Source organism: Aegilops tauschii, chromosome 2 (assembly GCF_002575655.3).
Source record: "Aegilops tauschii subsp. strangulata cultivar AL8/78 chromosome 2, Aet v6.0, whole genome shotgun sequence".
NCBI lineage: Eukaryota > Viridiplantae > Streptophyta > Magnoliopsida > Poales > Poaceae > Aegilops > Aegilops tauschii.
In genome coordinates this window covers 196,868,752-196,884,138 of record NC_053036.3, presented here as the reverse complement: position 1 = coordinate 196,884,138, position 15,387 = coordinate 196,868,752, and the positions used below count along the sequence as shown (strand labels likewise).

General features: G+C 44.2%; 2 protein-coding genes and 1 pseudogene across 3 annotated transcripts; 1 reads left to right on the top strand and 2 right to left on the bottom strand.

The window, feature by feature from the left end:
• Nucleotides 1-625: 625 nt before the first annotated feature.
• On the bottom strand, nucleotides 626-4,001 carry LOC109748013 (protein FAR1-RELATED SEQUENCE 5-like; annotated as a pseudogene).
• A 505-nt stretch (nucleotides 4,002-4,506) lies between these two features.
• LOC109748006 (uncharacterized) lies at nucleotides 4,507-7,817 on the top strand. Its single transcript, XM_020307060.4, has 5 exons — nucleotides 4,507-4,900; nucleotides 5,138-5,284; nucleotides 5,406-5,481; nucleotides 5,701-5,902; nucleotides 7,338-7,817. Exons 1-5 carry the CDS (start codon nucleotides 4,874-4,876, stop codon nucleotides 7,435-7,437), a joined length of 552 nt encoding a protein of 183 aa, XP_020162649.1. The 5' UTR covers nucleotides 4,507-4,873; the 3' UTR covers nucleotides 7,438-7,817.
• On the bottom strand, nucleotides 7,806-12,270 carry LOC109748005 (probable pyruvate, phosphate dikinase regulatory protein, chloroplastic). 2 transcript variants are annotated; one of them, XM_020307059.4, is made up of 4 exons: nucleotides 11,608-12,270; nucleotides 9,889-10,525; nucleotides 9,715-9,811; nucleotides 7,806-8,177 (listed from the first exon to the last, which is right to left on the bottom strand). In XM_020307059.4, the coding sequence occupies exons 1-4, from the start codon at nucleotides 12,145-12,147 to the stop codon at nucleotides 8,090-8,092; spliced, it is 1,362 nt and encodes a 453-aa protein (XP_020162648.1). In that variant the 5' UTR covers nucleotides 12,148-12,270; the 3' UTR covers nucleotides 7,806-8,089. The 2 variants fall into 2 exon arrangements, with proteins under 2 accessions (XP_020162648.1, XP_073364454.1); XM_073508353.1 differs by lacking the exon at nucleotides 7,806-8,177 and having other exon boundaries at nucleotides 9,708-9,811; nucleotides 11,608-12,233.
• Nucleotides 12,271-15,387: the final 3,117 nt, after the last annotated feature.

Genomic DNA, 15,387 nt, shown 5'->3' with positions numbered 1-15,387 from the left:
AAAATTGGAACCATGCACAAGAACTGCAAGACATATTTTGTGAATCCGATGGCTACATGTATCCCTGTATCCATATGTTTCTCAGCCTCTCGATCTAAATCCTTCGCCTCACGTGCCACTAAGCGGAAATTTGCAGTCACCCGCCCGCTTTGGAACTTCATAAATGTTTTTGTTTGCAGAAACCCCCCTATCCATCATCCCCAACCCAAGCCCAAGTCCTGCATCCTGCGACTCCAGCCCCAAATCGTTCCTTGCCAGATCTCTCGCATCAGCTCCCAAATCAAGTCCCAATCCGAAGTCCTCCTACGACGACAGTGCCCAGATGATACCCTCGAACTTCTCTGGCGACAGCAAGCAAGTAGCGACGGAAACGGCTCGATGGTCACTTGGACCCGGCCGGCCGGTCATCTCGACGGCGAAGCCATGACAAGCGACATCGTTCCGCAGCGGTGACGATGAGTCTGATGAGGCGCTAACACCGCCCTGGATGGCCTCCCCCGCCAGCGATGATTCCTACATATGAAGCTGCAGTCTCTCGTCCATAGGAAGCTGTCGGCTGTAACCTGTAGCCTGTACAAAATGTGCTGGTGCTGTGCTCATATGAGTAAATTGTATCAGTATTTGCACCTAAATGAATGGCATCGTGTGAGATGCTTCTACGTGTTTCTTTTCTTTTCTAAATTGTTTGCCAATACGTGATATGCCTTACCAAGCTTGTTTAGATAAGAGGCTTTGGTTGAGCTTTTCCCTTGTTAAAAAATCATGTTTGTTGTTGCCACAAAATTCAGTGACTAGTTCAGTTTTGAACTAATGTGTTGACAAAAAATCAGTGATTTCCTCAGTCAAGTGATCAAAGCTTATATTGTTCAGTAAAGCTTTTGAGTTGCAGAAGTGAGCTGGGATGGTTTTCTCAAGTTTTGATATCTAAGCTATAAGAAGCAAGTCACTATCCAAAATATCCTGAACAGTCACAAAGTTCAGTGACTAGGCTCCATATGTGTTGAACAAAATCAGTGCGTTATTCAAAAATTCCTCTGAATGACCAGAACTGGCGTCGGATGGCCGTAATCAGTTTTAAGATTAAAAAGGGGCTATAAAAAACAAGTCCATATCCAAAGTTTCCTGAACATTTACTGTAGTTCCTGAGCATTTTGTGCTCCGGTATGATTCAGGTCCGAGCAAAGAATTTATTTAACATAATAAAACTGTGACAATCATCCGCTGACTGCTATTCATATAATTGTTATAAATAAAGTCAAATTTGATTTAACATAGTGCAAATCTCCATCCATTACATGGCTCATGAACATGAAACAATAAATCTTAACATATATAAAGACATTCTTTGCTTGGAAATTTTAGCATCAGGAAGCACCATTCAGTTGCATATCTTCCACGATAATGCTCCTTTTCCCTTTGCTTGGACAATTGCGACTATCATGAAATACTATTTGCTTGCATGTCTTGCACAAGCGTGCAGCCCTTGCCTTTACTTCTTTGCCCTTCTTTTTTCGACTATCCTCCTTGGTCTCCTTTCCGCTCTTTATTCTTTTGCATCTCCCCACCGTATGAACATCAGTGGGTGGATGTATATGAACTTCAGTAGGAATGTTGCAATCAATAAAAGCCTCATATTCCTCTTGCCTAGTGATTTTGGTAGCTGTAGGAACCATCTGGTCGAGAGGGGCCTCGATTTTCAACACACTTGATGTTAAGAAGTCCATGCCTACATCTGAGTGCTTCGCCTTTTGAATCATATCTTCCATCTTATTACGTATAGTTGAAATCTTCTCTCTCGTGGTCGCGTCCAAAGCATCAGTGGGCTTTTCTTCTAGTAAATTCCCTTGTTCATCAAAAACACTCTCCCTGAAAAGAATTTTTTTTCTTAGTCATATTATTTTGAACAATACGAAATAAATAGTTTTGCACTTTCTCTACCTTTTGCACCTTTTCTGCCATCTTTTCATAATGTAGTAGTTGGGAAGCTCATTTTGGTTTTCAATTCTCAATACTTGGATAATATGGCGACACGGAATTCCGTTTGACTCAAATAACTTGCACGAACAATTTGCTATCATGGTTGCTGTGTCATAGCAGACCTGCCTAACCTTACCAGATCCACCTCTCAGGGTCACCATTTTCACCCCCTCACCTTGTGTAATACCCTGAACACAACAGTAGTCTCTAGCAGCAATAACTTGCTGCTGAAATTTCTCAAACACTTCACATGTGAAGACCTCGCTGCCTTGTTTCTCAATTCTCCATGGTGTCAATAGTTGTGGGGTGGTATGTATACTTCTATTGTCTGCCATCAATTCTTCCTCACGTTGGCATTCTAGAGCTGTGTCAAACCTAAGCCAAAACTCAACAAAAGCGAGCCTTCGGTGAATGAAACGGTTGAAAAAAGAATTTGCACTTTCTGACCTTGAAGTGGTTCTGAGAATGCCTGCTAGAGATATGTCCATAAAGTAGGATGGTATCCAAGTCTCTCGAATACTAAACCTCTTAGCAAACCACTCATTTTCTTCCAACCCGAAATCTGTAATGATGGAATTCCATTGTGACTCAAACTCAGTTGTAGTTTCTGAACCCCAAACACATGAGTTCAGCCTCTTCCAAAATTCTGGATCCTCTCTAATCAAAGGTCCAACTTTTTCAGGCACCTTTTCCATTATATGCCACATGCACAACCTATGCACAGTGGTTGGAAGAACTTCGTCAATAGCAATCTTCATGCCACCAGCTTCATCTGTTATGATAAGCCTAGGTGCTACCCCTCCCATTGCTTTTAGGAAGGTCTGAAATAACCAAATATACGATTCATTCTTCTCATTTGCTAAGAAGGCAGCACCAAAGAATATACTTTGCAAGTGATGATTGACCCCTGTAAATGGTGCAAAGATCATGTTGTACTGATTAGTGGTGTACGTAGAATCAAAAGATACCACATCACCAAAGAGACTGTAGTTCTTCCTGCTTGTGGCATCTGCCCAGAACACATACTTCAACTTCCCCTCATCATTCACGTCAAAATCATAGAAAAATGCTGAGTTTACTTCCTGCTTTCTAGCTAGCTGGGCGACAAACATTTGGGCATCCGCATTTCTAATTTTATCCCGAAGGTCGTTGTAGTAATTCTGCAAGTCTCTCTTCATGCACCCAACATTCGAAATTCCACCCTCACTAACTTGGAGTAACCTGTACGCCCTGAGAGGTGCCAATGCTTGCCTTGTGACATGTAAATATTGTATTCTTTGCCCTCTCACTAACTCTACGATTCGATCTGATCAAATGACGCTTATCAGGCGATACAAGACCGTGAACATGGTGCTCAACCCATGAATCTATCTTGTAGGTGTTCTCCCCACAAAGTCTGACAAAGATGTGTGCATCACAACCACATCGTGTGTTTGCCTCCTTACGCTTTTTCTTCGAGGGGTTATCGATCTCCTTACTATCTTTGGACTTGAATCCTTCCCTGTTACACATAAAACGCTTAGTTCGGACCACCTTATTCTCAATCTTCTTCTGCTGTCCGATACGAACTCCAAAACCCGCATTATGTGCATATGCCTTGTAGAACTTCTCCACTGCCTCAAGTCCTTGAAATGTCATGCCTACTTTAGGCTTCAAATTCTCTTCACATTCAGGTGTAAAAGACAAACACTGCAACATCAAGAAAAAAATTGTGATTGCCACATTCACATATTGATTAGTAAACTGAATGAGATCAGCTGTGAGGTACAAACTAATCAAACTTACAGCTAGGGGTATGGCTGCATTCTTTTTGGGTGTGCCAAACTGTTCTTCGTTCATATGCGTTTGCATGTAACTGGTTGGCTCCATGTGACTACAAACACACCAATAGGATCAAGCTTTCGCACATGGCAATGACACATGCTTCATAATATGTACGCAAAGACTGGATTTTTTTTGTTGTGTTACCAGGAACTTGTGGTGTCGTACTGCTGCTGGTTGCTACTGATCACGTGGTCGTTCATTCAAGAAACTAGCTGCTCTAGCATATAAGATATGCTTAGACCGTGGACCTGCAGAGGAAGGATACAGAGATCAAAACAATTACGTACATTTATGCATGGGCCGACGGCTGCCGACAAACGCCAAGATCATTGTCAGCTGGGAAGATCAGTACTTGCTTGGGGCGGCGCCCGCCGGTGGACGCCGTCGTGCCAAACTAAGAGCACAGGGGCATGGCCGTTCGTCCTAGGGTTCCACGCCGCCGCGGGAGAGATAAATACCGATCGAGAGTAGTTTATTATGGCGCTTGATACAGTCCTGCGTCCAGGATTGTTTTTGCAAAGTAAAACTGTTGGTATGGGCTACAGGCGGGCGTGCCAATGCAAAATAACTGGAAATTAACCAAAACCAAAGGATTCAGATGGGGGGGGGGGCTGAGAACAGAGGGATGCAGGGGTACACATATGGAGCGGATTCACAAGATATGTTGCCGTAATTAATAAGAGAAACAAATAGGTTAAAATTTTCACTATACTAAAATTACACTTTTATAAAATCGATTCTAAATTTTATATATACTAGTGTAATTTCTAAACAATTCCGTCCGTGGGTGCCCACAAATAATCCAGCAGTATATATAAGAGAGGCGAAGCTGTACTGTGAACATCATCTTCTCCCCATGCTCGCGGGCAGAGAGAGAATCTAATCTTTGGCCCTCAACAAAAAGAGCAAAGTGACGGTCCTTTCCCTCCGGTTCCTCGTTTTTGTAGTATTCCGCCATTCAAGTCTCCGCCTTCCCGAGGGGCTACCATAACTCACTCAGAGACAACAAAAGAGAAGACATACTCCTTCGGGAGGCAGCTGCGTCTGCGTGCAGGCCGAACGTCACCAAGGCATGGGGGACGCCGCCTCCAACCATCCCGTAAGTCTCTTCCCGTCCAATCTTCTGCCCGTCAATCGGCTCTAGTCGCCGCACGGTGTTCTTGCTTGCCCCGGCCAAGTGGAAGCGATTTGGATCTTCCACGGCGACGGCGCATGAAGTCGCTTGCCCTTTTTAGGCTGTGATGAATATCTCTTTGTTTGATTTGATTGAAGAACTTCGGTTTCATCGCCGGTAGATAGGTTCTTGCCGGACAATAACACTTCTGTTCCTTTTTAGGTTCTTGCACAGTCGAGCTCGGACGCCGGCCACGCCGCCGGGACCGGTGGGTTCATCGCCCTCGACGTGGCCGCCCTCTCGTCGCTCGCCGGCGACGGCCCGGAAACGACGCCGGCAGCGCCGCCGGCCTCGACCCCGAGGACACCTGTAAGTCTGTTGGACGCTGGCCGGCGGACGACGGCGATATGCGCGTCCAGATTTCTTTAGGCCATCGTCCTCCTAGAGTTTGATACTATCCCTATCTCTAATTGTGCTGTGAACGGAACAGAGGGTGGTGAGGTCGCTCTCGCGGAAGGGGTCAGAAAGGAAGCAGGCCGACGGCGACGCCGCCACTGGCACCACAGGTTAGCCTGCCCAGTCGATAATCTGCCTTCGCAATTAGGACCAAAATTCTGTTTTTTCTTCTCCTTGTATTTCACGAGATTACGACTCAATTGCTACCTTGTAGCTTAAGTGACTAATGTCCAGTTCCTGGCCAGTGACACTGACGTTAACTGCACTACACACTTTGGAGTTCTGACGACGAACGGGACTGACGTTGGGTTTGATCCGTTTGTGTGCAGGAGGCGGGGTAGGGACGGGCGAGAGGCCGCCGCTCTCCCCGCTCTTGGTCCACGTGACGGCCGCCGAGGAGATGCTGAACGGGCACCGGCTGGTGAACACGCCGGGGGGCGCCGGGACGCCGGGAGGGAAGTCCAGGCGACTGGGGCGGCGTCCGGCGCCGTGGCTGGATCCCCGAAGGGTCGTCTTCCTCTTCGCCACGCTGTAAGAATCTTCTTCCCCTTCCCCTTCCCCTTCCCCTTTCGTTGGTTTATTTATTTTTTCGTGTTGCTTAGATCCAATCACTGAACCAGCCGGCCGCAGAGTGTCAAAACTCAAAAGTGTCAACTAGAACTAGGCAGTGTTGCAGGCTCCTCTCCTCTGTAGCACGCACACGTTTCACTTGGTGAAATGAAACCTATTCCCTGGACATGTTAGGCGACTTGGGTCATGGATCAGTGACAGTACGCTCTCATTTGTCGTCGCCGCTGGCGACTTTTTGCCTCCAAAACCCGCCGTGCTTCATTGCCATTCATGGACACCACGAACCATCATTAGGCGGAGCTGTTAAGCATTTAGTGAGTGTACCTTGCAAGTTCACTGGCAGTCGTAGTACGCAAAGCGAATCCTGTTGGCGTCTTGTGGCGACAGGCACGTCAACCGGACCTAGCAATAGCAAATGCAACTAATCGCTCTGACGGGAGCGGGACGGCTCTCCTCTAGCTTGAGGAAGGGAGCCGATCGTGGGGTCATTATCGGCAATAATTTGCAGCGTCTAGGACGGGTCCGTCACGACCGGTGATGGTGCACCTCCTGCGTGCGTGGCGTGCGTGCGGAAATCCTGCGCAAGAACGGCCGTGGTTTCTCGTTGCCAAGTCCCCGTTGCACAACTGGTTGGCACCTTCGCCTTTGCCACTGTGATCGACCAACAACCAGCCAGTTTAGTACACTACTACTTTCTCTGTTCACTTTTATAAGTCGTTTTAGACATTTCGAAATGTCTAAAACCATCGTCTGAAATGTCTAAAACCATCGTCCGACTACTACAACCGCCAGAACAAGCCATGGAGGCATTGCTCTCGCCGCTTCCCTACAAAGCCGGCTTGTCCTTGTTGATGACAACCGGGAAGTTTCTATGCATGTGTCCCAAATAATCAATGCCCTGGAGCCGCGATCATCACTGTTGAACCCTTTAATAGATTTGAAGTACCTCACACCAAATCTTGCCATCACACACAGAAATTCCAACCTCGACGCCCAAAGGAGACTAGAGATATCTACACTGTCCAGACGGACAAACTTGAGGAGGATCGAGCCCGAAAGATAAATTTGAGGAAGAAGCGCTGCTCATGCAGAGACTAAAAAATCCAAACCAAACTACTAGCCGGAACGGAGGCATCCAGATCCTAGAAGAGAGTGTTCGCCCCAGCAGCCGTAGGAGAAGGGGAGAAAAGGTTGTGTTGATCTGGAGTAGCCTAATTTAGTAGTATTTGTTTCTGATTTGGTTTTAATTCATCCACTTGTGGTGGTGTTTGCACCCAGGGCAGAGCAGTGATAAAAAACAAAAAGATGTCAGGAGTACCGTTTCATTGGTCAGCAGGTCCTCTCCAGTGATAATATCTCAACTCCAACTGATTTTTCCTCCTCCTTGTTTATGCAGGTCCAGCGTGGGGACGTTGATTCTGCTCTACTTCACCCTTTCCATGAGCAAGATGGACAGCGCCGGGAGCGGCACGGGAGCCGACAGCGATGCACGGTGAAACACCAGCCTCATAGCGCAAAGAGATTTTCACGTGTTCATCACAGCACAGGGTTTTCAACGTGTGGTCTGTAGAGATTGTGACGGGGACTGATATTTACCAGAATTCGGGTGAAAATCGTGTGGTGATATGAGAAGCCACCGCAGAATACATAGCAGACGGCAGAGAAGAGATTAGGCCTGTTGAGGTCCTGATGGAGAAGTTTGTGATGGCAGTCCTCCCTTTCTATTCTGGTTTCTTCTGTTATTGCCCCCCTTTTTTTCTGTTCTCATTGCACAAAAGAATACCAGTCGCTTTTGTGCGCCGATGATAGGGTTTTCTCCCTTACACATACTGCAAACATAAGCATACACAAATATACACTGATGTTTTTGGAATAATTGTCTTTGCCTGGGTCATTTCTAGAAGAGGTTGTACATGACATGAGTGCTTGACTTGAAAGGAAAACTAAACCAATGAACAACCAACACATGACAGCACAGGCTATGATTATTTAAAAGAAGAGCAGTTTTAACATGGCCCCTCTTACCTTCTATGCACAATGACTCTAGTCTAACCGCGGAGTTGGGACACACAACAAGTACCGAATAGTAGGCTACTAGGCTCTATAGTTTCTGATTTCCTGATTTTGCCTCGCTGCTGCAGAACACGTTCATACGTCCATAGCCAATACTTTTTCAGGCTCAACAGGAGTGTTGACCATCTCTGACAGGGAATCATAGACTCGAATTGGAGCTACCCTGCAAGAACACAAAGCATATTCCTTGAGATATTCATTTCAACACATACAAATTCAGGACCTAAGCTAAGCATCATAGTCGTGATGCTATGAAAACATCTTGGCGCATATCCAGGATATTTCAGAAAAAAAACATGTAGTTGGACGGCAGCTACAGCTGCCATGAGCTTGAAACCATTTTGCACGATACAAAGAGAGCAAGAGGCAATTTATTGACGTAAGAGACTGTCTTAAAAATTCAATTTAACTTTGTAGTACCAAACAGAAACAAGATAACAAGAACAAAAACAATGATTATGTGAGAACCGAGTGTCACTCGTTGGCTAGCAGTGTGTGTGTGCACTCGCAGCCCACCTGTGTTCGAGTCCCGGACTCTGCGCGGTGTGCTCGTGATTGCTCCTCCTATCAAAATATGCCGCCAAGGACTAGTACTGGCTGGTCTCGTTTAAAACAAGGATTATGTAAGGACTATTCGTCGATTGAAAGTAGCGCCTTCCAAATTTATCTTCACTTTGTATAAAAAAGAAACAGAATATCAAGTACTCCCTCTGAAAACTAATATAAGAGTGTTTAGATTACTAAAGTAGTGATCTAAACGCTCTTATATTAGTTTACGGAGGGAGTACCAAACAATGATTATCTGATTAGTCTTTTAGTCAGCCCTTAAGCTGCTGCGGCTACCAAATAGCCAGACTCCTGATCAGCTCAACCAGACTTCTGTTACCACAGGTCTGGTTCAAGGTGGCCCTGGTCTGGTAGAGAAGCTACATTTTGGTTGAAGCACATCTGACCAGATATGTATTGTCTACATTCAAACATAAATCCACAAGATAAGATGTGTAGTTCAAAAGGCAACCACAAAGTAGAAGGCAGCATACTTCCAAGAAACAAGGGTTGTCAAATTTGAACAAACCTCATAATGAAATAAATAAATAAATAAATAACCAAAGGAAAGAAAGATCACAAGAAAAGAGTGAAAGTAGTGCTAGTGCATGATGTTGTTACTGAAATTGTTTTTAGATGGTCTCCCTATCAAATCTAAGAGTGAACACATCCTTGCACAAATGATCCTAGTGGTCAAGCTTAGGAGGACAAATTGTTGTGATGTCCCATGCACCCTGTCTACGCAGAGCTTTTTCAGGAGGATAAAGGACATTATGGTCCACATTTAACCATTTTATACCGACGGAGAATCCTAGTTCTATGCAAGAAATGTATTACTCTGACTTTCATTTTTCTAACAATCTCAGTTCAACCTACAATTTACTTAACAAACTAAAAATAGTTCAATAACTGAAAATAATTTAAGGAACGAAAAACTAGAGAACGAATTATACATTTATTTCCTGCTGCGCTATACTGTGAACTCGTTATCTTTTAGATACAGAAGCCACCTAGAAGGTGGTCAGTGGTCACACAAAGCAAGATGGTAAGAGCTAATAATAACAGGGTCGGCTAAGGTACTGTTGACATGGCGCTTATCAAAGCACACATACTTTACAAGGCGCAGTAGAATAGATAGAACATGGTGCTAGTACCGTTTTGATATGCGTGGCATGGAGCACTTCTGTTTCCTGTCATGGTATATTCTAACAATGACAGCAGCTGTTTCCTCTACAGCTTTTCCAGTGACCTCTGCACGAAAAATATATTGTTATAACATGAGAGAAAACAAATTAGCTCTCCATAAAAGACGATGAAACTGATCTTACGGATCACTGGCCATGTTGGGTGCCGAACAAAAATTTGATTTGCATGGTCGAGCTCCTGCCTCACGTGCTCCATTTCAGCATAATTGCTCTTCTGCCCATGAAATCCTAGAGTATTTGCTCTTGTCTTTCTGATTGCCTGAAGAACCACGGGGTTTATCGTCAACCCAAAGATCTTATCCTGGTCGATCTCAAATAGGGCCTTTGGAAGATCAATACCCATCACAATTGGGACGTTTGCCACTTTGTACCCTTTTTGTGCAAGATAAATTGACAATGGTGTCTTCCCGGTACGTGAAACACCAACAAGCACAATGTGTGCACGGGCAAGGTTCTGTGGCTGAGCACCATCATCTTGTTTGATGGTGAAATCAATTGCTTCGATTCGTTGGAAGTAATCCTCAGAAAGTTGACCCTTTCGGCTAGCAGAGCTTCGTGAAATTCCAGATGGAGCAACACCAATATGAGAAGCTATGGCGTCAATAGTAGGACGAAGAACATCGGTGCATGGAACACCCCATAAATCACAAGCCTTCTTAGTTGCCTCAGCCATTGAAGGATCGGCAAGGGTATATAGAAGCAATGCTCCTTCTTTTGCTGCTTGCCTGACTATCTCAATAAGGTTGTCCATGTCATCAATCTAAAGAAAATTAGAAGCAATGTGTAAGAGATGCTGATTACTTCCGACAAGTGATGTGCAGTTAACTTTTTCTTAGCCCATGCTTGTGCTAAGCTTGGGTGAATAGTGTCAAATAACAGTTTCTGAACTAAGACTACAATCAACTGACTGATTTTGTTCAATAAAATGATCCAATCCAAGCAAACACGTAAAACAAAATAGTATGGCCAATTGGCAATATTTTGACCATGTCAATGTCAGAACATCCCATCTACCTGGCGTAAAGAGCGGCGAATATCAATTTGCACAAATAGAACATATAGATATGCATGAAGCAACTGTACAGTTCTCAATTTACACATAACATTCAGCCTTATTCAACTGCATGGTCCGTTTTTATTTCTGAAATAAAATATGTTAAAAAGATCTATTGCGTAATTCATCCGAAGTTTCTGTGAGGGATTTTTTATCCATTGGAACATATGCGACTTTTTTTCTTCTTAGTATTAGAGTATTTCATGGGCAATACCAACTCTTGCAGAGTAAAACTGATATTGTAGCTTTCATTCTCGAATACATGATAGTGTCATGTTAGCCCAATTAATCCCCCAGCACTGAAATTCAGAGGCAAACCTTAAATGTAAGGATGAACCAAAGTATCCCCAATTAAACCTCTCTGACATTGCATAGGGGAATACAAGCTACAGGTATTACAGTAATCAGTCTGAAAAGAGATAATGTCGGTGCACAAATTATGAAATTAATCACAAAGCAAAGTTGCAGGGTTGCCCTGGTATTTCCATAAAATGTTAGATTTCATCTCTAAATTTGAACTCTATTTATTTCGGGCATCTTTAAGTTAGTATTATTTTGTCTGTCGAGTTGTCATCGCGAAGTGACTACGTATCACACAAATTTGCTGGTACAAATTCTCACGCTTACCCTCGTTATACTGGAAGGTAGGAATCCGAATTTATAGTGTGTAGCAAAGCACAAAAGCATTTCGTGGAAACCAGGCATCACACTGGACTGGAGCGCGGGGATCAAAATCGAATGTCACGAATTGAGGTAATAGATGGCAGCGAAAATGATGGATCTCTTACCCCAGAGAAGAGGTGGGTGCTTGTGGCACAGCGGCGGTCGACGAGGCAGTGCTCGAATTGCCCGAGCACGGCATTCACCGAGTGCTCCAACGTCGAACCCGTCCCGTCCGACACCATGTAGATCGAGTTCCCCGCTGCCTCGCTTCCGACCCCAACCGCCTCGTCGCCATCGTCGTCGTCCTCCGTCGCTGTGGCCTCCTGCTCGGTGGGCGGCGGCGACTTGGTCGGCACCTCGAGCGCCGCGCTCGCCCGTATGGCCGGCAGCTCCAGCCTCCGGCCGGACCGGAGAGCGCGCGCGCGGGACCAGCGGCTCAGCTGCGAGCTCGCTCGCGAGCGCGGCTGGGAGGGGGAGGAGACCGCCGCCTCCTCTTGCCCGGGCGCGCCAGAGTGCTCTTGGTCCGGTCCCGCGCTTAGAGGCGGGCCGGTGGCGGTGTCGGGGAGGCATGACGCGGCGGTGGGGGAGGGGCGGAGGCCGTGGGGCCGAGGGGAGGGCGTGAGGAGCACGGACGGCGTCGCCGCGCCGAGCTTGGCGCTCATCATGGGGTCAGGCGATACACCTAGAGCAGCGTCAGACGTGTGACCGAGAGGAATTGGGTTCGTCTTTTCGCAACGTTTTTGCGTGCCGTGACGCGGTGGTGTTTGGCATGGCCCCAGGTTTGGTTCGGTCTGCGGAAGACAACGGGCTGATGCCATGTTTGCTGCCGGAAAAAGTTCAAAATAAACCTTGAACTCGTAGAGGAAAGCTAAATTAAACCCTAAACTTTCAATCCCTGAAATCAGCACACCAAACTCTTCGATCCCGATCTATTTTGAACCTTAAGACTGTTTCACTGGTATTCGCTTACGTGGCAAATCAAATCGGGCCGGCCCATTAAAGCAGCCACTCGCGCGCTCGCTGTACTCCCGTCTTTATTGATTATTTCTGTTTCTTTGTACACATCTGTAATTTTTCACAGTACACAAAGTACATTTTTAAGACGCATATACATTTTTGTGGTAAACTTCCAACATTTTTCAAATACATTATGTAAAAGAGTTCTAAATACATGTTTTCAATTTTTTTTAAAGTGTTGGCTGTTTTCAACATTTTTTAAAAGTGTTCGCTTTTCAAATTGATTCTGTTCTCAAAGCATTATTCATTTTTTTAAATTATTCAGCATTTTTCTCACACATTTGTTCCGGTTTCAAAAGTTGCTCCCATTTTTTAAAAAATTCAAAAAGTGTTTGGACTTTAAAAATTTGTCCAGATTTCAAAACGTGTTCATTTTTTGTTCAAAAAATATGAACAATTTTGAAATACCGATTGTACTTTTTTAACGCAAATAATTCAAGAAATTCCATTTTGTTAATTTGAGACCGTGACATTTTGCCAAATACATGCATTACATTTTCTTAATGACAATAAATTTTTTATAAAATTATATTCATACATTGTTTATTTAAGAAAACAGGCTTGAAAATCTGTTCTGATGTTTTAAAAAAATATGTTTCAAACAGTCTTCACTTTTCTCAAAATTGATTTGTCTTTTTGAAAGATGTTCGTTTCTTAAAACATTATTCGGAATTTTCAAAAGGTGTTCGCACTTAAAAAAGGATATTGGAAAAATTGTTCTGCACGTTTTCAATATTTGTGTGCCCTTCAAAAAATGAGTCAAATCTCGGTGCTGCTCTATGTGGTTTAATCTTTCGGGGCTCACATCATAGCAGCAACGGCTAATGATTTTAGTGGCTAGTGGGAGGAAGTCAGGAGCGGTAGGTCGCAAGGTTTGAGTCCTTTTCCTCAGTTTTTGTATTTTTACTTTGGGTGTTTTACGAAATAAAACAAAACCCGCCGCGAAGTTGTTCGTTTATTAAAAAGTATTCAGAATTTTCAAACAGTAGTCGCGCTTTAATTATTTCAGAGATTTCACAAATTGATTAGTTTTCCATATTTGTTTGCCCTTAATTTTTTTAAATCTCGACTTTGCGGTGTGCGCTAAAAGATTTCGGGCGTCTCATTAAAGCACTAACAACTATTTGTTCTATTGGCTTGCTCGAGGAGATCAGCAACATTAGGTCGCAGGTTCGATTCCGAATTCTATATTTTCTTTGTATTTTTATTATGTCGCACCTTATGAAAAAGAAAAAATAAACTCACTTCCCATGTGGTTGACCAGCCCAGTCGCGTCCGGAATCAGCAGTTGTCTATTTTTCTGTATTTTTACGTCACATATTATGAAAAAAAAAACACAGGCTAAAAAAAGAACGAAAAAGAGAAAAAACACGTTTGGCGCTTGTTGGGCCTGCCCAGTCATGTCCGCAGTTAGTAGTACCGGGATTCAGCCAATCCTTGTTTGGGAAGGCTCTCAAGGTTTAAATTAGACCGGGATCAGAGAGTTTGGTATGCTGATTTCAGGGATTGGGAGTTCAGGGTTCAGTTTAGCTTTCATCTATAAGTTCAAGGTTTATTTTAGACTTTGGTGCAGAGACGGTTGGTCTTTTTTTTTTTTCCTTTTTTAAGAAGTAAATACGCCAGGAGTCATAAAACTTGCACGCGATAATCAATTTGATGTATAAACTTGTAAAATATGTGTTTCTGGTCATAAAACGTGTGCATGCGTTCATATCATATACGGTACTCTCTACCGTATCTGGCCATATCCCATGCATGTGTGGCGTGCCGACGTAGCAGGGCCCGCTGTCAGTGGTGGTAGGGGTTGTGTGTTGGGCGAGCATTGTTTTTTTTCAGAAAACACTCTTGTAACTTTTATCTGTGTAGAAGCGCTGCAAATAAAAAAAATGTTAATCGAAGGCTGTGCCGCACTGAATATTTTTCACAAACACCCTTGGATTTATTTATTTATGTAACAAGCCACTCAAATAAAATGGAAAATCCTAGCGCTAGCAAACCCGGGACCTGTTTCTGTGCGCGGTACGGATAGCCACCAGACCAAACGTTGGTTCATGTCTGATACGCACAACTAATATTTATATTCTTTTAACAGGTTTGCTATTTCACATCTAGATGTAATATACTACTCCCTCCTTCCCATAATATCCCATAATATAAGAACGTTTTTACACTAGTGTAGTATCAAAAACGTTCTTATATTATGGGACAGAGGGAGTATCTCACATCTTTTTTTTTGGAAAAGGGGTGATTCCCCGGCCTCTGCATCAGGTGGATGCATACGGCCACTTAGATAAATAAAATAGGTTCCACAACGTCGAAAAGTCGTAAAAGAAAACTACGTCGAGCTCACATAGACCTCGTCACGAAAATACAAAAAAAGGCCATAAAGCCACAACCGGCTGGCAGAAAAATAGGTATGGAAACTAATTGCCAATCCTATTACATGACCGCCATCCAAACCGGTTGAATATATCCCGCGCTACCATCTCCCACCGGACAGATCCAGTAACCAAACGCTCCCTGGCCTCCGTCGGAGTGAGTAGGGACCACATACGGATCAACGCCGTAGCTCGGAATACAACCTGCAAAAAATGAATAGTAGTTACTCTATTAAAAGCCAAATCATTTCTGCAGTTCCAAATTGCCCATAACAACGCACAAACTCCTACACGAATGTGTCTAGCTGTACCGGACTCTATCCCATCCAGCCAGTTCCAAATAATGACCCGACCGAACTCGGAGGAGTAATGTTAAAAGCAATTTGCACTGAGCGCCACAAATTTTTTGCCAACGGGCACTCAAAGAATAGATGCTTAATGGTTTCATCCCGATCACAGAAACTACACCTAGTAGATCCTGTCCAATTGCGCTTAACCAAGTTGTCCTTT